The sequence below is a fragment of the Colobus angolensis genome, unplaced genomic scaffold, assembly GCF_000951035.1.
Source record: "Colobus angolensis palliatus isolate OR3802 unplaced genomic scaffold, Cang.pa_1.0 Scaffold424, whole genome shotgun sequence".
In the NCBI taxonomy this organism is placed as follows: domain Eukaryota; kingdom Metazoa; phylum Chordata; class Mammalia; order Primates; family Cercopithecidae; genus Colobus; species Colobus angolensis.
The window spans coordinates 1,202,724-1,223,228 of record NW_012117644.1 but is presented as its reverse complement, the minus strand read 5'-3'; the positions used below and the strand labels follow the sequence as shown (position 1 = coordinate 1,223,228).

The 20,505-nt window shown below is 58.8% G+C and overlaps 2 protein-coding genes across 2 annotated transcripts; one reads left to right on the top strand and one right to left on the bottom strand.

The window, feature by feature from the left end:
* On the top strand, nucleotides 1-4,755 carry PHOX2A (paired-like homeobox 2a). Its single transcript, XM_011956811.1, has 3 exons — nucleotides 1-191; nucleotides 2,646-2,833; nucleotides 3,617-4,755. Exons 1-3 carry the CDS (start codon nucleotides 20-22, stop codon nucleotides 4,064-4,066), a joined length of 810 nt encoding a protein of 269 aa, XP_011812201.1. The 5' UTR covers nucleotides 1-19; the 3' UTR covers nucleotides 4,067-4,755.
* Nucleotides 4,717-19,804, bottom strand: INPPL1 (inositol polyphosphate phosphatase-like 1). Its single transcript, XM_011956812.1, has 29 exons — nucleotides 19,719-19,804; nucleotides 18,522-18,926; nucleotides 15,372-15,435; nucleotides 15,127-15,277; nucleotides 14,778-14,898; nucleotides 14,401-14,541; nucleotides 14,073-14,166; nucleotides 13,878-13,967; nucleotides 13,612-13,707; nucleotides 13,360-13,510; nucleotides 13,163-13,269; nucleotides 12,733-12,835; nucleotides 12,442-12,638; nucleotides 12,016-12,133; nucleotides 11,303-11,399; nucleotides 10,875-11,013; nucleotides 10,665-10,764; nucleotides 10,476-10,564; nucleotides 10,117-10,198; nucleotides 9,895-9,984; nucleotides 9,271-9,384; nucleotides 9,051-9,139; nucleotides 8,618-8,705; nucleotides 8,371-8,526; nucleotides 8,064-8,142; nucleotides 7,828-7,968; nucleotides 6,020-6,692; nucleotides 5,636-5,769; nucleotides 4,717-5,548 (listed from the first exon to the last, which is right to left on the bottom strand). Exons 2-29 carry the CDS (start codon nucleotides 18,701-18,703, stop codon nucleotides 5,458-5,460), a joined length of 3,777 nt encoding a protein of 1,258 aa, XP_011812202.1. The 5' UTR covers nucleotides 18,704-18,926; nucleotides 19,719-19,804; the 3' UTR covers nucleotides 4,717-5,457.
* Between the last annotated feature and the right edge of the window lie 701 nt (nucleotides 19,805-20,505).

Sequence of the window (20,505 nt, the reverse complement as noted above, 5' to 3'; positions counted from 1 at the left end):
CGACTCGTGCGTGGCGGCCATGGAGGCGTCCGCCTACGGCGACTTTAGCGCCTGCAGCCAGCCCGGCGGCTTCCAATACAGCCCCCTGCGGCCAGCCTTCCCCGCGGCAGGGCCGCCCTGCCCCGCGCTCGGCTCCTCCAACTGCGCGCTTGGCGCCCTACGCGACCACCAGCCCGCGCCCTACTCGGCAGGTGAGCGCAGCCCCGGCCCAACCCTCCCTCCAATTCCTGCAGAATCCCCGGGCCCGCTCGCCAAGTGAATGCGACTGTCTCCCTCAGCCGCCCCCATTCCTGCCTTGGCCAGACCCTCCAATGCCCCGAGAGACCCCCAGAATACGAGGTTCTCCGCAGGAATGAGCCTCACCCTTTCATCTCTCCTATTCCTTTTTCTCGTTGCCAAATCTCTGTCTCGTGCCCTTCAGGTCAAGGAAATAGATCCCCATCCAGCTCTGGGCCCCTTACCAGGCCTTCCCCTCACCACCTGCAAAGACTGACCGCTAAACCTTCCCCTCACCACCTGCAAAGACTGACCACTAAACCTCTACAAGCCCTGGATCTTTGAAAAAGCCTCCCAGCTCAGCCCTATCACCACGCCTTCACCCCTGCCCCACAAGATGCATGAGCCCCAGCAAGGACCTCTGCAGGCAGCTGAGCTGCCCAGATGGGAAGCTTCCCAGAGCCCCCGTGGCCATCAGGCCCTTCCTGCCCTGTCTTGGACCCATGCTGCCTGGGCCCGAACCCTTCTGTAGCCACCAAAACCAGATCCTGTAGCCCGCAATAAAGGGGCCCGGGTTTTTAAGCCACTTGTATTTCCCCATTCCCCCACAGACTCTCCCAGCTAGAGTCCTGTAGAACCTGGAAGCAGCTCCTGCATCCCCAAGCCTTTTGATCCAAGTCCCTGTCCAAACCCTCAACCTCACTGAGCTTCTCAGTCATCTCATCCCTCTGATTAGAGTCCCAGCCTGCCTCATGGAATTTTATCTCCTTCCCTCCTGGGAAGACCACTGGGGACCCAAGGAGAAGACTGGGGCCTAAGGGCCAGGCACAGTGGCTCACGCCTGTAATCCCAGAATTTTGGGAGGCCAAGGCGGGTGGATCACTTGAGGTCAGGAGTTCAAGACCAGCCTAACCAACATGGTGAAACCCCATCTGTACTAAAAATACAAAAAAAAAAAAATTAGCCGAGCATGGTGGCCCACGCCTGTAATCCCAGCTATTTGGGAGGCTGAGGCAGGAGAATCGCTTGAACCTGGGAGGCAGAGGTTGCAGTGAGCTGAGACCATGCCATTGCACTCCAGCCTGGGAGACAGAACAAGACTCCATCTCAAAAAGAAAAAAAAAAAAAAAGAAGAAGACTGGGCCCCCTAGACTGGGAGTTGGGGGAGAGATACGAGAAATGAGAACCTGGATTTGGAGAAATGAGAACCAGGGTGGGGAGATTGGTACCCTGAGCCAGATGAGGGTAGGGATTGGGAAGAGGGGAGACAGGCTCCAGAGATACAGGGTTTTGAGACCAGAGAGATGGGGATAAGGTACAGAGAGATGGGAGCAGAGGTGGAAGCACTGGAAATCCTAGGAGAAATGGGGACTCAGGGTTGGGGAGATAGAGATAACAATCAGGCGATGGGGACCAAGGAAGATCAGAAATAGAGATGAGGAAGATGAGAATACAAATGGGGTGCTGGAGACAAGAATCAGGGGAGATGGAGGCCTGGAGAGATGGGACAAAGATGGAGATTGGAGACCTCTGGTGAATATGAAGACTGAAACCAGGGTTAGAGACAGGGAAGGGAGGTACTGTCAGAAACACTACCTATGGGGCAGTGGAGACTGGGATGGGTATAGGAAGAGAGTTAGGGGGCAGTGTTGGCTTTGGAGGAGATGGGACATGGAGAAGGTGCCTGGGGAAGAAGAAGGGCAAAGAGAAGATGGAGGAAGTCTTCTAAATGGGCACAAAGAGAAGAATGGCCGAGAAGTGGAAAGTTGAAGAGAGATTCAAATGGAGGAAGATGAGGAAGAGGAGAGGGGGACATCTAGGGGAGAATGAGGGTCAGGGGAGTGGGGCAGGATTGAAGAAATGAGGCTTGGGAAGAGGGGAGGTCGATAGGTGGAGGGAGCCAAATCTGTATACAGCTGAAAGCCGGTGGGATGGCTGGTGGTAGGGCTGAAAGGAGGGCCAGTAGGAGGTTCTCTGTTGCAGAGCCTTGGCCCAGAACTGGTTAGTGGGAAGCCTGGCAATGCTGATGAGACTTGACAGACATCCAGGGCCAGGGTAAACAGAGGGGGCAGAGGGGCTGAGAGACAGGAGGGGAGGGCCAGAGGCAGGGGTTGAATGGGGGTGCAACGGGAGGTGGAGGGAACAGGGCTTGGGAGGAGGGCGATGACTTGGCTGGAGTATTGGATTATGCTTTCTCTTTGGCCGCTCTTGGGGCTTGGGTCTCCCTGATCTCCCTCCGCCTTTATCCCGCGAGCTCCACTGAGTGATAGGGTGGACGCTCCGCCCCAGGCTGTTGGGACCGAGACGAGGGACCAGGCCACGGACGGGGGAAGCGTGTGATTCCCTCGGAGCTGGATATGACGGGTTGAACTCTGTTTCTCACTCCCCCATCCTTGTTGCTCCCCCACCCACCCTGCACACACCCGCAGTGCCCTACAAGTTCTTCCCAGAGCCGTCCGGCCTGCACGAGAAGCGCAAGCAGCGGCGCATCCGCACCACGTTCACCAGCGCACAGCTCAAGGAGCTGGAGCGCGTCTTCGCTGAGACCCACTACCCCGACATTTACACGCGTGAGGAGCTGGCTCTCAAGATCGACCTCACTGAGGCTCGCGTGCAGGTGCGTGTATGCACGTGTGTGTACGAGAGTGTGTGCCCATGGAAGGGGGAGACCCGATCTCCCAAGGTAGCTTCAGGCTACCTCTGCTCTGTCTCCCTCCTAGGGCAGAAAGTTCCTAGAGATGCTTGAGAAGCCAGGAGGGAGGCCGAGGGGGTAGAGGGAGAGACCCAGGCGACCTCAGGGCCGAGCTGAGGAGTGGGGGCAGGCCAGTCAGCACCCCTGGGGTTCCCTATCCCGGCGCTGCAGCTTTGAAAACCCGGAGCCTGGGAGGCTGAGTTTGTGGCAGGCACAGGGCTGAAGAGAGCCGGGCTAGAGCAGACTGTTGTCTATTTGTACAACTCCGTGTACAAGATGTTCATTTGGCCCACCTTGACTGGACGCCCTAGACAAAAGGTTTTCCTGGTGCCCTAAACTGCTCTCCACCGCCCTGGAACGCTCCAGGAGGGAAGTCCCAGAGCTTCCTAAAAGAAGGAATTGGGGGAAGAACTTAGGGTGAGGAGAACGGAGGCAGGGTCCCCTCCAGGAGACCAAGAGTGCTGGGAGTCAGCGGAGTCAGCGGGTGAGTGGATTCCAAGGGCAAGAACCCAGGGATCTGGAGGCAGGGGCCAGTGGAGCATGCAGAGAGCAGCGGGCTGAGTGCAGGAGGGCCGAAGGCCCCTCCAACTAGTAAGAACCCGAGCCCGGTTCTCTCCGAACCAGGATCTCACTCGAGCCTTGCGGCCGCGGGCTGACCCCGTGCGTTCTCCGACCCTCGCCCAGGCTGACTGGCCCCTGTGCCCGCAGGTCTGGTTCCAGAACCGCAGGGCCAAGTTCCGCAAACAGGAGCGTGCGGCCAGCGCCAAGGGGGCGGCTGGCGCGTCGGGCGCCAAAAAGGGCGAGGCGCGCTGCTCCTCCGAGGACGACGACTCCAAGGAGTCCACGTGCAGCCCCACGCCGGATAGCACCGCATCGCTGCCACCGCCGCCTGCGCCCGGCCTGGCCAGCCCGCGCCTGAGCCCCAGCCCACTGCCCGTCGCACTGGGCTCCGGGCCGGGACCCGGGCCAGGGCCACAGCCGCTCAAGGGCGCACTGTGGGCCGGTGTGGCGGGCGGTGGGGGCGGCGGGCCCGGCGCAGGCGCGGCCGAACTGCTTAAGGCTTGGCAGCCGGCCGAGTCCGGCCCCGGGCCCTTCTCCGGGGTTCTGTCGTCCTTTCACCGGAAGCCCGGCCCCGCCCTGAAAACCAATCTGTTCTAGCTGCCAGCCTCTGGAGGCTCCGAGCCTGCCCCCAGAGACGTCCCTGCCCCTCCAGGACCTGATAGTCCCTCCCATCCTGGCCACCCACCTGGAAGCCCCCATCCGTCTCCACTCCCTACTGTCTCACCCCTGGGTGTGTCCTCCCTAACTCTGGAGACCAAGTAAGGGCCACTGTTGTCCTCACCCACCCTCTACCAGCAGGGCGGAATTCTTTTCACCGGGACCCCCTCCAGGAGAACCCCGGAGCCCCTTCTAGCTTGGCCTTCTTTGGATGCGGTACCACATGAGGCCTGTCCCTAACACAGTGTCCTCAAAGTGAAGGTCCTCAAGGAGGAGCGGCACAGCCCCCTTCCCTGGCTCTGCAGTGGCTGGGTCACCCCTTACGTTGGTGACCAGGAAAGTCTGCTGCCCCAACCCTCGGGCCCACCCGCCTTAACCCCACCCATACAGAGGCTGGTGGTTGCTGGGATAATCAGTGGCCACTGCCAATGCGTCCCTCACGTGTCTCCTCTCTTCCTTAGCCCGTCTGGCACAGAGGGTGGACCTGTTGGAGGAGTGGAGGGGCTGCCCAGGGAATGGGACAGAGGTATTCCCTTTCCCTAATTGTTTTGGTTGTCCTTTTTCTTTGAAAAACTTGTAATTTATTGAAGTTTTACTCAATCCAAATAAAACTTAATTTATTGAAGACATCACGCCACAACCCTTCCGACTGCCCAGGAGACTGCCTGCAAGACCTTGTTCCGGGCTGAGACCTGCGAGGAACCTCCCTCCCCAAGCCCGCCGCCATGCATCCGCAGCGCAGGGCAGCACGGACCAGGAGACAGAACTAAGCAAACTGGCACTTTATGGCTGAGATCCTGCCCCACCCCAACCAACCCCAATATTATTAAGGTGACCTCCCTCCCCAACCCACACAGAACAGTTTAAATAATACCCAGCCCGGTCCTCGGGCTCTTCCTTCATTTCCGGATGGACACCCGCCCCCACCCCCAGCGGGGGTGGAGAGGTCTTAGCGAAGCGCCTCCCCTGTGGTTCAGGCCCGGTGGAAGGCCGCAGAAACACTGGTGAAAGTGGGGGCCCAGACGTACCCAAATGGACCCCCACAGGTACCCCTGGGGCTGGGAGGCGGAGTCCAGTAAAAGGACAGCACCAGAGTAACCAGGGTCCTCGGTAACCATGGCAACTGACCTTCCGACCTGAGCCTAAAAGGCGAGGGGCAGGATGCCCTAATTAGGGCATTGCAAATGATTGGGCAGCGGGGAATGCTGATCCCCAATAAATAGGCAGAGACATACTCCCCTGACCCTTATAACTTTTCAACCCTGGGGCCATAGCTGGGCCTTGGTAGCAGGGAGGGGCGCCGAGTTCACAGCTTCGTGGTGCCTCCGCTATCACTTGCTGAGCTGCAGGGTGTCCAGAAGGAGGCGCTTGTGAGCCGGGTCCTGCACCCCAGCCTCCTCCAAGTCCTCCTCGGTGATGTCACTGTGGAGTAAAACAGGCTGCGAAGTGAGATGGGCTAGGGGGTCCTGAGGGCCCCAGCTCCGCCCCCGGGGCCAGCCCCTCCCCAACCTGAGAAACTCCAGGTCGTCCCAGCCATTATGCACCAGGCCCTCCTCATAGCGCTCCAAGCCGATAGCCCGCAGCCAGGCGCCCATGCCTGCCTCGCCTAGCCCGCTGGCCCGCCCGCCCTGCGGGCACGGAGCCTAAGAAAACAGGGCATGTCAGGGGGAGCTCAGTGTCCCCCATAGAAACACCTGCAGACAGTCACATTCTGCTGCATGCTCTGGGGAAAAGGAAGGGAAAGGCTGAGCTGATTCATGTGTCTCCCAACTTCCCAGTGCTCGGTTCAGGGTAGCGGGGACACCATGAGCGCTGAATGGTGGAGTGAAAGGGTACCAGTCTGTGGGCAAGCACACTCCTCAGGCACAAAGACAGCCACCCTGCTCCACACACCTCCTCTGCCAGGTCTTCCTGGATGCTCTCCCGGATGCGGGGTGGAGGGAAGCTGAGGGGCCGGCCATAGTCCGAGGACAGTCCCCGGGGTGGCTGCAGCTCCAGGTGGCCTGGGAGGAGTGTTGAGCGTGCGGGCCCAGCAGGGGCGTAGTCCACCTCGCTCAGCGTCTTGGCCATCTGCAGCACCGAGCAGGACCGGTCATCCCCACCAGCCACTTCCCCCAGGAAAGTGCTGGCTGGTGAGGGGCCTGGGGGCAGTGGGGGCCTTGGATGGGCCTTGGGAGGCGGCGGGCCACAGGCCTCACCCCCCCCACGGCCCCGGACCACTGGCCCTGGTAAAGGATCCAGGCTAGGTGACAGGAAGATGGCTGAGTCCGGCAGTGGTGGAGGTGGAAAGTCTGGAGGGGGCAGCGTGCCTCCAGACTCTTCATCTGAAGAACTCCCCTCTCCCACATGAGGTGGCCGGTGGCGCCCAAGCTGTGGAGCAGGCACTGTAATGGCCACTTTGTTCTTCGTGGCAGGTGGGACAGGGGCCCTGGCAGGCGAGGGTGGCTCCAGGGGCAGCAGCTGGTGTGGGACCCCTTCAAGGACGTAGTAGGCAGGGTTATTGAAGCTGTTCTTGGGTGGGGGGGTGGCCACCCCTTCTGGTTCAGGAGCTCCCTCTGGCTTCAACCTGGGTGTAGAAGCAGAACGACTCCAGGATCCAGGAACCCAGGTCTAAGGCAGTGGGAGCAGTGGAGGGAGAACTAGATAGGAGTCAGAAAGGCCCCTGGTCCTAGACTTTCTCATGACCTTGAGCACATCAGCTGCCCTTAGTTTCTTCATCTCTAGGTCAGGGGGAGGATAACCCTTTGAATGGATAACCCTTGCCTCACTTGCTAAGATTCTTAGATCTTTCATATCTTTATCTATAGCTGTGAAACCTAAGCTAAATGGGTCAGAATAGAGGTGCCAGAAGACAAGTCAAGTAAAGCCTCCAATGAGAGGCCAGGTTTGGAAAGCCTCTCGAGGCACCCACAGTCAATCCACTGCAGAATCTTTCTCAGAGATTGAGGCGGGTCTTATTCAAACCTGGGGATAAAACCCGGGTGACTGACAACAGCTGAAGATGAGTGAAAAAGCACCAAACTGTACCTAGGAATTTATGGAAGTTTAAGCAACCACTGGATATAATTAGAAAGCAAGCCTCACTTTCCCAAAGTGTGACACAGAGCGCTAATTCCCCAGGACGTTAATAGTTACTACGTGGAAAATAAGTTTCCTGGCCCATTAAGTTTGAGAAACTATATTAAACAGAGCTGAAAAGAGGTTTCCTTCCTGTCCACATGCTCAGAGCTTTTGGTAATACCAATGTGCACTGGGAATGTCTAAGAAAAGAATCTAGAAAAAAGCATTTCCCAAACTCATTTGACCACAAACCCATTTCAAGTGGGGCCTCTTGCAGGACAGAGTTCCAAAGAAGGTACCCTGGGAAATGCCAGGCCGAGCCGTGTGCCTCCTCTAAACAGAAGGCTCAAGCTAGGTCTGTTTACATGGAGGGAGCTGTCTTAAAAACAATTTCAAATTCCATTTTTAAAGGCGGAGTTGAGAGGAAAGGCTGACTGCTCCTTTGGACTCAGAGCCACACCTAAGGGTGGCCTGGCTGGCCAGAGTGGCCACAGTCATAAGGCTGTGGCACCTTCAACCACAGGGTAGCAGGGCACCTAAGCAGCTGATGATCCTCAGTCCAGCCCTGAGACCCTGCAGGGCATAGTGATGGATAGAGGTGGGCAGGGGAAGCAGGGGCAGTGACAGGTTCCTCCTCTCACCTGGGGGTCAAGGGCTCGTCCCGGGGAGCTGCTCGGGGTGGGGCTGGGGGCCTCCCAGTTGGTGGAGGTTTCTCTGGTTCTTCGAATAACCTGGAGAGCGGGCAGGAGGCCTCTGTGAAGGCTGGCTTGCGGCTCCCTGACCTGCCAGGGATGCACAGGAGAGGGGGGATGAAGTGGGGTTGACCAGATGCCCCCAGGTACCCTTTCATATGACATTCAACACAGCCCTAGCTCACCTGGGCTCCTGGATCCCTCGGGACACAGGGGGGGCTTTGCTCTTTGCTCCTGCCTCATCCTTATCAATGCTGATCCATTCTGAGGGGGCAGGAAGGGAGACTCAGAGGAGACCTGGGCTCCTGGATCCCACAGACGCCCACGGGGCCTTCCAGCCCTTTCCCAGCTATGCCTTGGGGCAGACAATTCCCAGCGGTGGCTGCAGAACCTCCAGGTATCCCAGAGATTCCAACATGCCCCCGACACCCCAGTCCTGCCCTCCTAGATCTGTTCACACCACCCTATCTCATGTCCCATTGAAGTCCCCACCGTAGAGCCGCTCACGGGTGCCCAGGCGCTCCGTGGGCACCCGCACCTTCATGGAGCCTCTGATATTGCCTGTCTCCTCGCCACGGTGGGACAGGAAGGTCAGGAACTGTTGGGCCGTGCTGCCAATCATGGACTTGAGTGCAACCACACACTCCCCTGAGGGGCAGATGGGACAAACCAGCAAATTACCAAGCCAATCTAGGCCCTGCCTGGCTTCCTGTTCCCCTCAGCACCCCTCACTCCTCACCATAGGATTCATAGCCATCCATGGACTTGACTGTGAGCAGGAGGTGCTGGTCCTGCAGGTACTCGATATCAGCCAGAATTGGTTTGAGCTGGGAAGCAGGGAGGCCCAGTGAGGAACAAAGCCCTGCCACTTCCTCCTGCCCCTCCCACATGCTGCCCCTGACACTACTCACTCTCCACCCTCAGGTTATCTGTGCTCACTCACACTCAACTCTTCAGAGAAGAGCCAAATCCTTAATGCAGAAGACACAGCCCTATACAGGCCTTTTACAGCACTTAGCATCACTGTAACTAATTAATTTTCTCAGTAGCTAACACAGGACCTGACATTTAGCAAAAGCTCAAGAAGCATCTCCTGAATGAATGAACAAACTGCAACAAGGTTCCACACTCCCAGAATAAAGCAAAGGCCTCCCAGAATAAAACAGCCTCACCGTGGGCAGCTGGCGTGAAGACCACTGCACTTTGAGGAAGTTGATGTTGTCACTGCTTTGGGCATCATTCTCAAAGCTCTTCTTGTATTCTGGGTAGGGGTGGGAGACATCCAAGTGAGTACCACCTCTCAGCTTCCCTTCCCACTAAGTAGGGGGCTGACTGCACCCTCTGGCCTCCCATCCTCCTTGGCCCACACCCAGCCCCTGACCCGCCTCTGACCCTCCAGGCAGGTAGAGTAGAACTCGATGAAGAACTTGGTGCGGCTGGCTGTCTTCACAATGGCCTCGATGCTCTCAAACTCAATGTAGGCCTGGTCTGAAGTCTTCGAGAGCCCTGAGGGGAAAGGGAGAAGAGCAAACAGGAGGGCTGAGAGGATCATAGGAGGAATGGGACAGAGAAGCAGGGCCCTGGGACATGAAATCAGGGGTCCAGAGCAAGGAGGCAGGGCTACCAACAGGGAAACACTCCAGAGCCCAGACCCTGGACCAGAGCAAAGAGACAACCCAAGAATAAAATGCCCATTGAAGAGAATGCTGGGGACCAGAATGCCTGCGGGATTGCCACACGTCCAGGCATACTCAGGGACACACACGTGGGCCTAGACAGACACAGGCACATAGATACGTGTACACTCACGTATGTACACACACAAGCATGGGCACATAATTCTTGTGATGGCCCCAGCGCACAGACACCCTGACACATCACACCTTGGGAAGCACTCCTGCACTCACTGGTACACACACCCACACACTTACATAGTCAAACCTAGATACATCCCGAGGCCACCACCTGTGCCCACTCAGATTACGCCACATCCACAAGCACATCTGGAACAGTCACCTTTCTTGGAGATGAACTGGGAAGTAACTCCAACCTCAAATGTCCCAAACACAGGGGAGTGGTCACTGGTGACGATGTCATCTGTGCAACCTGGGGAGAGGTGATAGGAATGGGGACTCAGGGAGAATATTCCCACCCTCTGCACCCACCTCCCAAGGTTAGGGCAGAGTCCAGATGGTGACCACCCCAGATCTCCCACCACTCTGTCCGGGAGGCTCTGACCATAAGAATTGCAGATGATGTGAGTTTCAGGGTAGGATTTCCACAGAATCCGGTCACACCATGAGGGCACATTGGTCCGGACCTGGGGCAGGGGATGGCAGCATGGTTAGAGCTGACAGCTAGGGGGCCGCTTGGCATGGACCCCACTCCAGAGCTGATGAGTCCCCACACTTCTATTACAAGGGGCCCCAGCACCCACCTCCCTTCTCGGATCCTCACAATACCCAGGATCACCCAAAGGCCTCAGAGGGGCCACAGAGGCTGGAGTGGAAGCTGCAGAGACCCATACCCTTGACCCAAATTCTTGATTCATCGCAGGCCTGGTGTCCCCCAAGGCCCATGCCATTTTCTTGGCTCACCCCAGTTGGCTTCTGTTTGTGCCAGGCATATGTGTCCCGGGAACCCCGCTCATAGCGGTAGGTGGGTGGGAAGGATATCTCCTCCTCACCTGAGGAAAGCAGGGGACAGGTGGGGTTCAGGGCCCTGATACCCAGGGATACTGCAAGCCTCCTACCCCTCAGATCACCACCTGCCAGGCCCACACTCACTGAATCGAAGGAAGATCTTGTGCTTCTCCCGCTCCAGGTTGAGCTGGTCCACCCTGAGGAGGGGCTCAAACTCCTTCCTGCTGATGTAGTTCAGGATCTCCTGGGGTGGAGGATGCAAAGGCTGGAAACTTTCCTCCTGAGCCAGAGCCAGGGGTGATAGCCCATGTGACCCTTAGACTCCCTACAGCCATGGCAGGGCCCTGCTCACACCTGGATATCCATGTCCAGGCGGTAGTTGAGGTCCCCAAACCAGAAGAGGTGTGTGAAACGCAGAGAGATGTCAAAGGCACTGAGCTGCCGGTCGCCCAGCGAGAGCAGCCGCAGGATGTCCAAGTAGTTCTGGTTCCTCCTAGGGTGAGGGGGGTGGGGTGGGGAGGGGTAGATCCCCAGGGTCAGGGCCAGAAGTCAGGGGTAGGCGTAAAGGGAAGAAGTCTCAGGAGTCAGGGATGGGATAAAGATCCAGACCCCTGGGGACAAGGTCAGGGTCAGGAACAGAACGGTCTTGAATTGGGGTAAGAGAGCAGGGGGTCTCTGGAGACAGGCCTGCGGGAGGGTCATGGGCTGGGATATGGGAGCGAGAACAGGCCTCAGGTGAACAGGATGGGTGTAAAGAGACCATGGGAAAGGTGCCCCCTCACCGAGCCGTCTTCTCATTTCCCGAGGTAAGGTGACAATTCACAAAGCCAAATGAGGTGCCATTGAACATGAAGGAGACTCCCACAGCCCCCTTGTTTCCTTTTAGGACAAGCAAGAGAGGAAGGCCCGGGTCACCCTTAGAGGGCTCCCAACTCTCCCTTCTGCCTCTCAAAGCTGTAGTGAGAGGATCCTCCCACTGAGCCACCAGACGCTGTGACGTGGGCAGGCCCCTGCACACACCCACACCTTCCCTGGGGGGGTCCTCACTGGGCACACATGGTCTGTGTGGATGGCCTGAGTCTGTCCGTAGGTGTGAGCAGAGCCCCTGGAGATCACAGGGGACCCCAAGGGTGAAACTGAAAGGCCCTGCAAATTCTGAGCAGAATCTCTCTTGGGAGAGCACTAGACTAAAAATCAGGAGACCTGGGCACAATGCCTGGCTCCACCACTTACTTGCTGTGTGACCTTGGGCAGGTCACTCAACCACTCTGGGTTTGAGTTTTATCATCTGTGAAAAGGGGGTAATTATCCTGCCCTTGCCTTCCCAGTGGTGCTGGGAGAGATTTGGAATATGAATATGCTTTTCAAAGTTCAAAGTACCCTATATATGGGAAAACTAAGATCACCAAAAAAGGGGAATACTAGGCTTGAGAGGAAGCAGAAGCCATGGACAGAGGGACGCTGCCACCCTTGGGCACCTGCCAGCCCCGCTTACCCAGGGTATTGGCGATGCCAGTCTTCACACTGGACGTACTGACGTGGCTGATACGATTCTCGTGCTCTGGTTTGACCAGCACTGCCACCTTGATATTCCACAGTGATTGCATGGCAATCTGGGTAGAGAGTGCATGGTCACCACTGCCCTGCTGCACCCACTGCCTGCATTTCCCCCTGCACTGTAAATAGACTTTTGTGTCTATCACAGGATAGGAAGGCTTGCCACCCCTCTTCCTGAGGGACTGGAGATAAATGGTTCCTCTCGTGGCATGAAGGACTCAGGTCAGATCTCCCAAAGGATATGCTCAGGGACCAGAGAAAAAGCCAGTGAAGCTGTGCTCCCGGGGTTGCCCATGAAGTCAAGTAGGATAGTTTGGAGGTGGTGTGTGAGGACAGGGGCCTGGACAAGATGACCCCCCCTCACCGGGCGGTAATCCAGATCCGTAAGCTCCTTGAGGCCCCCGCGCAGTAGGTCCAGCCACTCGCGGTCACCCACTGAGTTCTCCTGGGTCCCAAAGACATAGATGTCATGGGGTATGGTCACTGTGACCTCGTCCAGGGTCTTCCCCAGACCCTTCGATGTGAACCAGGATGTCACGTTTTTTGGAGGTGGTACACTTCCTGGAAGTGAAGGGGATGAGGTGGGTCTGGAGGGGTTAGGCACCTGCTCTGGAGCCATCCCTCTCTCCTGCCCCAGCCCCAGCCCGGGCCTGACCCATGTTCCAGGTGCCTATGAAGATGGAGATCATGTCGGGCTCATCCTGCTTGGAGTGTTTGTTCTTCATGAGCTGCAGCAGCTGGCAGAAGGCCTCCCGCTTCTGGGGGGACAGCAGCCACTCAGGGGCAGGTAGGCATCCAGAAAGCGCCCCTTCCACAGGGATACCCTGCCAGTTGGCTCATGTCCATGAGGAGAGGGTCTGTCTGGTTCTCCACTGTATACCCACTGCTCAAGCATGTAACAGTGCTGGTAAATGTTATCCACCCTCAGGTCACCCGTTCTCAACACCCTCTACGCTGTCAGACCCACCCTTGCCAGGAGGGATGGCATGCCTACATCATGTGTTCCCTCTCTTTCCATCCAATGGGAAGCACCCATGTGGGGGACTCCCACAGTCCCCAGTGGCCTGGCCCAGCCTGCTGCTCACCCGGGCACTGACAAAGATGAAGTCCTTGCGCTGAGTCCGGTCCTTCTCCTTCTCAAACACAACACCCAGCTTGTTCTGGACACGCTGGGACTTAATGAGCTGACGGACTAGGGCATGGAGGACGGGTCACACAGGCCTGTGCCCCTGGGCCAGGGGCTCCACCCTGCCCACCCCTCCCAGGTCTGGCCCTGGCTCACTGCGGTCGTGCGTGAAGGTGGTCCAGTCCTCCTGGGAGTCCCGCTGTCTCCGCAGCAGCACCAGCCGCCCACCCTCCACATCGACGCTCAGTGTGAACTTCTGCGACTTCCCAATCTTGGTCAGGTCACCCAGGGTCACATCTAGCTTCACCTGTAGGCCAGGTGGGGAGGCTGCTGACAAGACCTTGGAGCAGGCAGCACCTTGGTCACCTCCAACCACCCTTTGCCCTGTGAGGCCCCACTGCCATGTACCTCAAAGGCCTGCACGGGGATGGTCTTGGCCTTACGTGTGGATGGCTGCGGAGCCGGGGGTGCTGTGGAGCTCATGTCCTGTAGGGCCTTTAGGGCCTGGAGGGAACAGGGCAGGGTGGGGTCAGGGGACACACTGAAGGCTGGGGCAGGGAGGGGCACAATTGACGTTGGGGCCAATGTTAAGTTGCGGACTCAGGGTTGAGATCAGTGCTAGGCCAATGACAGTGGCCAGTGAATTGGGGGTCAAGGGTCAGAGGTCATGCTACCTTCTTCTGGATGCCTGACAGGAAGTCCTTTAGCACTGACAGCTTCAGCACCAGGCTCTCTAGTTCCTGCTCCCCTGTCTGTGGCAGGTTCTGGGGGGAGGAAGAACCAGGCTTGTACATGAGTCACCTACACAGAGCCTCCCACCCAGCTCCAGAACACGAACCCACCTCCCAGAGGTCTCCCTACAATCCTACCTGCTGCTGCAAAAGGCGGGTCACCATGGGTGAGCTCTGCTGGTCAAACACTTTGGACAGGATCTCCAGGCCTGACAGGACTTTGTCCACCTCACTAGAGGAGACATCAGATCAAAAGAACCCCCACCCCGACCTAAGTATAGGGAAGGGGGCACTGGGGGTAGCCTCCACCTCACCACAAGGATAAAGGGTACTGGTGAGGAAAGTCAAGAGGCAATGGCTAGTTCACTGTTCAGGGTCAGAGATCAGGACACCCATACAGCCAGGAAGCAGGTGAGGACAGGTCAGAGGTAAGGGTGTAATACATGGGGTTGGATGTCCCAGATACCTGTGCAGCCTCCGGCATGAGGTGGCGAGGGTACGAGTGAGGTGGGGCAGGTGGCTGGCTCCACCCCGCACAGCCTCCAGGTCCAGCCCGTAGCTGCCTTTCAGGTACTCGTGCGAGACGGTGCTCAGTCCATTGGGAGCACTTTGGGGAGGGGTTGAGAAGTCAGTGGAGGTCCTGCTGACCTGTCCTGCACCTCTGCCCCATCCCTAGAGGAGATAGTACCTGTGGCAACCAGGATTGATCGGGGTATCTGCCTCTGGGCTGAGGTGGGGTAGGGGTTCCTGGTGGGGCCTTAGAAGGCCTCCCCACCCTTGGTAGGGAAATAGTTCTCAGAGGAGAAAAGGTCTCCTGTTCAGTGAATGGGATGGGGGTCTCACCTCTCAGCAGCTGGAGTTGTGGGAGTCTCAGGGACTGGCAGGGGACTGCTGGGCCCAGCGGTGGCAGAAATGCTGGTGGAGCCAGAGCGCGGGGGCAGCGGGGGCTTCTCATCCTCCCCATCTGTAGGCAGGGGTCAGTGGGCAGCCGTTTGGGCCTCCCACACTCAGTGGAGTAGGAGGCACGACGCAGCTGTAAAGTGACTTCCATGGAAAGAAGGATAAAGGGCCCCGGCATCATGGCCAAGGAAAACGGGGTTACAGGAGAGGTGGGGTTGAGAAGGGGGGATGGGAAGAGGCAGGCAGAGCCAAGGGACAGGGGCAGGGAGGGAACCTGCACACTGGGAAGTACCTGAGGCATCCCGGTCATCTGGCGGGTCCGGCTCTCGCTCCCCCTCTACAGGAAGAAGCAGGGCACACACAAGGCCCTGGTTGGGCTGGGCGTACAGGCCGATGAGCTCGCCCAGGGTCTGGAAGCGGCGCACAGGGACACCCTGTGAGGTCTGTGGGCCAGCAAGAGGGGGAGGAAGGGTCAGCCAGCAGGTCCCCAAGCCCTAGGCTGGATCAAGGTCAGGGGTCAGGGACCCAAGCTCCTACCTGTACAGCCAAGAAATCTTCTCCATCAGGCAGAATGCGATACGTGTGCACATGCTTCTGATACCTGATGCCAAGGCAGGGCCAGAATCCGTCACCCCCAGGCTGGGGTCTAAGACCCAAAGCACCCCTTCCTCCTGCCAGCAGGCTCAGCACGCCGTCCCCCTCAGCTTGGTTTCCCTAAAACCACCTCACAGGGCTAATGATGGGGTCGGTCCACTTCCACCCTCCTGGTGTTGCCTATTGGGCAGGAATGACCAGAACACCCGCCTCTTCCCACCAGACCTACACAGACTCCACACTCACCACAGGGCAGGGCCCGGGAAGCAACAGGGAGATCTTTTGTGGCCTCCACAGCTGTCTAAACAGCCCCTGTGGGCTGTGGTACCAGTCTGGGACCCCCGCCAAACTAAGAATCTTCAGAAGCCTGGTTAGCCTCTGTTTGAACACACAGGCAACACGCTAACACGCGTGTGTGCCTCCGGTGTGTACGCTGCTGTCTGGCTCTGCTGGAGTCAGGTATGTCTAGGGCACTTTTGCCGAGGAGTGTGGGGACATCACCCTAGGCTTTCCCACCAAAGACGGCCCCCACGGGAAACCCGGGCCTCTAGAAACCCCAAGCCAAGGAGAGGCAAGAAGGGTGCTGACAGACAGGAGCTCAGCTGAGCAGGTGACAGCTAAGCCAGGTGCACAGTCAGTGGGGGACAGAAGATCCTCTGCCTCCGCACCTCAGGGCATGCTTCCCCAAGGAGTCACCCTAGGTGTTTGGCAGGAGGGAGGTGAGGACCCCCATACCGTGGCCCCCTCAGGGGCTCTCCTGGCTGCTTATGCTGGGTGAGTGTCTGTCACTGGGTATTCCTTTGTAGACTATTATAAACACTATCTGTGTTTATTACAATAGCATACCATTAACTGAATCCTATCTGTGACATGCTGGGTACCCAGTGTCCTATAAATCTTACTTAATTCTCATATTTCCAAACAGATATTATTATCCCCATTCTCCAGCTGAGGAAATAGGCTCAAAGAGGAAAAGTCATTTGCCTAAGGTCACAGAGTAAGTAAAAGGTGGAGTTGGGGTTTTAAACCATGGCAAAAGCCAGGGTCAGTATCCTAGCCTCCTGGTCAGATTGCCCGTGCCTGCTGGGGCAGGGACGTATCTTGCATGTTATTCATGAACACCTGGAATGTATACAGGTAAGCAAGTATGTGTGTATTTGGCAAATCTAAGATATTGCCCATGTCTGATCGTCCACATCTGATCCTTATCCCCAGGCTCTTAAGATGCAGGGAGGAGCCAGAGTCAGCTGGCAAACGTGAAGCCCCCACTCACAGACAGACCCCTCACCCCATTCACAGCCTCCCCTGGCAATGGGGCCAGGATTCTCCCCCTCCTGGGACAATAATGTTCCTCACCCAGACACAGGCCTCAGCTGTCCCCCTCCCACTCAACAGCTGACCCAGCACCTGCCTCCCTCCCCAGCCTAATTAGGGGGTATGCCTCAGAGGGGGCTGGGAGGCAGGACTCGGGGATATTCATCTGCCTAGTCTGTCCCTCCTTAGTCTCCCCCTACTGGGCCTCAGACTTGAGGCCTAAGCTGAGACTTACAGGGCCCCTTCCTTGTTGGGTCAATTGACTAGGCTAGAGTTTTTCAACCTCCATACCACTGACATTTTGGATTGCACAGTTCTTTGTTGTGGGGGACTCTCTTGTGCACTGTAGAATGTTTAGCAGTATCCCTGGCTTCTACCCACTAGATGTCAATAGCACCATCCCAGTTGTGACAATTAAAAATGTCTCCCCAGCTGGGTGAGGTGGCTCACACCTGTAATCCTAGCACTTTGAGAGGCCGGGGCAGGTGGATCACTTGAGATCATGAGTTCAAGACCAGCCTGGCCAATATGGTGAAACCCTATCTTTACTAAAAATACAAAAATTAGCCGGGCTTGGTGGCAAGCGCCTGTAATCCCAGCTACTCGCAAGGCAGAGGCAGAAGAATCACTTGGTGGAGGTTGCAGTGAGCCGAGATCGCACTACTGCACTCCAGCCTGGGCAACAGAGCGAGACTCTGTCTCAAAAACAAACAAACAAACAAGTCTCCCGTGGTCTAGGCTAATGTGCCCCCCCACCAAAGATGTCAGGAGAACAAAGGGGTAAGCCGGGCAGATGGCATGGGGCAGCGGGCGCGGGCGTTGCTGAGCCCTGCTCGGGCCATGGCCAGGACAGCCAGACAGGAGTTTGGGAGGGGGTTCACAAGGTCAAGAAACATCTAAATAAAGATCTAAATAACTGATCTAAATAAAGCAGCCCCCACAGATTCCCACTCACTGGGCCCACAGAAGCCAACTCAATGTCAGACTGCAGGGCAGGAGGTACAAAGCAGGTAGAAGACTGCAAAACCAAGAGTGCTAACTCACTCCAGCACCACTACCACACTCGGCTGACAGGCACAGCCACAGGACCTGGCCCACTCAGAGAAGGACGAAGTATGGCGCTGCTCTTAGCACTCATAGCTCAGGGCTAGGGCAGCCAGGTAACCAGGGCTCAAGCCCAGAGCCAGGGCTCACTCACTCATTGGTTCAGAAATAATGGCAAGGTCCCATACAGCCTCGGCCTCTGCTTCCCCAAGCCCTCCTCTCTACACCACCCACCACCGCCCCACCAGCCATACACGGCCAGTCACAACCCCAAAGCACAGAAAGGGGCCCTAAGGAAGCTGCCAGGCATCCCCCACACACCCCGTCAGTCCCTCTGCCCCGACTCCCTCTCCTGCTCACCACTCAGTCCCTATCCAAACGGGACTGCACACAACGTGGAATGCACATCCTCCCCCCTGCTCACTTCTACATGGCGGATGCCCGAAGGGGTCTGCCGGGGAATGCCCGAATTTTTCGTCCATCACAGTCACACTGGGCCGCAGAACCCCATATCCTCTGCCCTCAAGGCTCCTGAAAGTGCCCCCAGACACACAGCAGGAAGTGCCCCTGCGTCCCTCCTCAGACCCAGGAGAAAGCAAAGGCTCCCACTCTAGGGGGTGGAGGCGGATCTGGCGTCCCGCCGCCCCAGGCACCCTGACCCGGGCCCTCTCCACACCCTGCCGTGCCCGCGCTCCCGGTCCACGCCAGCCCGCCAGGAGCCCCCGCCCCACTCACAGGACGCAGAGCGCGAAGGCCCCCGCCACGCTCTCGCTGTCTCGGACCAGGAAGCTGCCATCGCGGCCCGCCCGGGCCAGCAGCTCCTCCGCGGCCGCGCGGCTCAGGTCGCGGTGGTACCAGGAGGGGGCTTGGCTGCCCAGCACGCCCCCCTGGCCTGGCGCCCCGCAGGCCGAGGCCATGGCCCGCGCAGGGCTCAGCACCGCCCGCGCCCGTCTTCCCGCGCCATCCGCCCGGAGACGCTCGGGGCCGAGGCTGGGGCCAGGGCCGAGGCTGGGGCCGGGCCCGGGGCCCGGGCCTGAGGATCCGTGGGCCGGACAGAGCCGGGGATCGGGACTCAGCACTCCGCCGCGCAGGCCGCCTCGTTCGCCCCGCAGCCGCCGCTGCCTGCAGCGCCGGCCTCAACTTGAAGAGAAAGAAAAGTTTGTTCAGAGGCGGCGGGGGAGGGGCGGGAGCGGAGCGCAGAGCCGGCGGCCGCCCCCTCCCCCTCCGCTCGGCCCGCAGCCGGGGCCGCCCCTGCCCCCAGCTCCTCCTGCGGGGACTGTGCCCCCACCTTCCCCCAGGGCCCGGGACCTCCCAGACCTCACAATGATCCTGCCCCCACCATTCACCCGAGGAGATCCAGTCCCCAAACCCCCATCTAAATCCAAGTCCCCCAATCCTGGCTCGACACTTCGGGATCCAGGCACCCCTGGAGAATTCAGCGCTTCTCAGTTCTCCCAATGATATGACCCCTAAACCCCATAATGGTCTGATTCCACTGCATGGCTCTTCCTCTAGGCCCCTGTACAGCTTGGCTGCATCGAGTTCCCCAAACCTGCGAAGGATCCAGGACGACCACCCCCCACCTATTCTCTTCCCTCCACCCAGGCAGGCAGGGCCCCCAACTCCCGCGAAATGCAGCCCCCTCTTAGATCTGAGCCCCCAACTCCATGGGGACCGTTCCCCAGCAAAGCCTGCGGGAAGATCCGCTCCCCCACACACCCCCAGACGAAGTGCGACGTTCTCGAGCCCCTCACGGAGCCCCTCCCAGCCCGGCAGAACCCTTCCCCCTCTCGGCCAAGTTCCTCGGCACCACCCCCACACCCACAGGCCGGGCCTTGCGGGGGTTCAGCAGTCCGAAGCCAGGAGGATCCCCTGGCCCGTCTAGGAGAAAGTTCCCTCTCGGGATCCCGGCCGCCGTACGCAGACCCCTACCTCCCGGGCTGCTCCGGCGCCCCTTCCCCGGACAGCGGCCCTGGGCTCCAGGCGGCCACTTAAGATGGCCATCCGCGCTCGCCCCCGCCCTCCGCGCCTCCCGCCCCGCCCCGCGCCGCCCCGGGGAGCTGGGGGCAGCACCGCGCCCCGCCTCACCCCGCTCCGCGCCTCGGTCCCGGAGCCGCTGGCCCACTGGGTGACCTCGGGCAAGTCGCGGCGTGGGCCTGAGCTCGGCTTCCCGCTCTGGAAAATGGGGATCCTGTGGCGAGGACCGGCTCTGGGGGCCAGGCTTGTACCGCGCTCGGCACCGGGCCTGGCGCCCCGCCCGCGCTCCCGAACGGCGGCTATTTTTATTATTAATTAAAGAGGAACGAAGGTGACAGCTGTGTAAACTGTAAAGAGCGGCTGCGGGACGAACGGGTATTATTAGCACTCGCCCCCGCCCCAGCGGCTCCCTCCGAGTCAGCAAACTCGCGCCTCCGCGGGCTGGACGCCCAGCGGGGAGCTCCCAGACGGGGTCCACTTCAACGACCCCCTGGTACCCTCCCCTCCCGCCGTGAGCGGAAGGGGGACGCGGCCGCTGGAAAGGGGGCGGAGTCCATAAAAAGGTCTGGCCCGCCCCCTCCCAAAAAAAGACCTAGCCGCTGGCGGCGTCTCCGGGGAGTCGTCTTCCTGCCCCGCCCCTCCGCCCCCTGGCTCCTTAAAGGCGCAGGCCTCCAGTTGGGCTCCCGCCGCCACCATCTCCTGGGCCGCCGTGGGAGAATCCCTTTAACCTGGGAGAGAACTT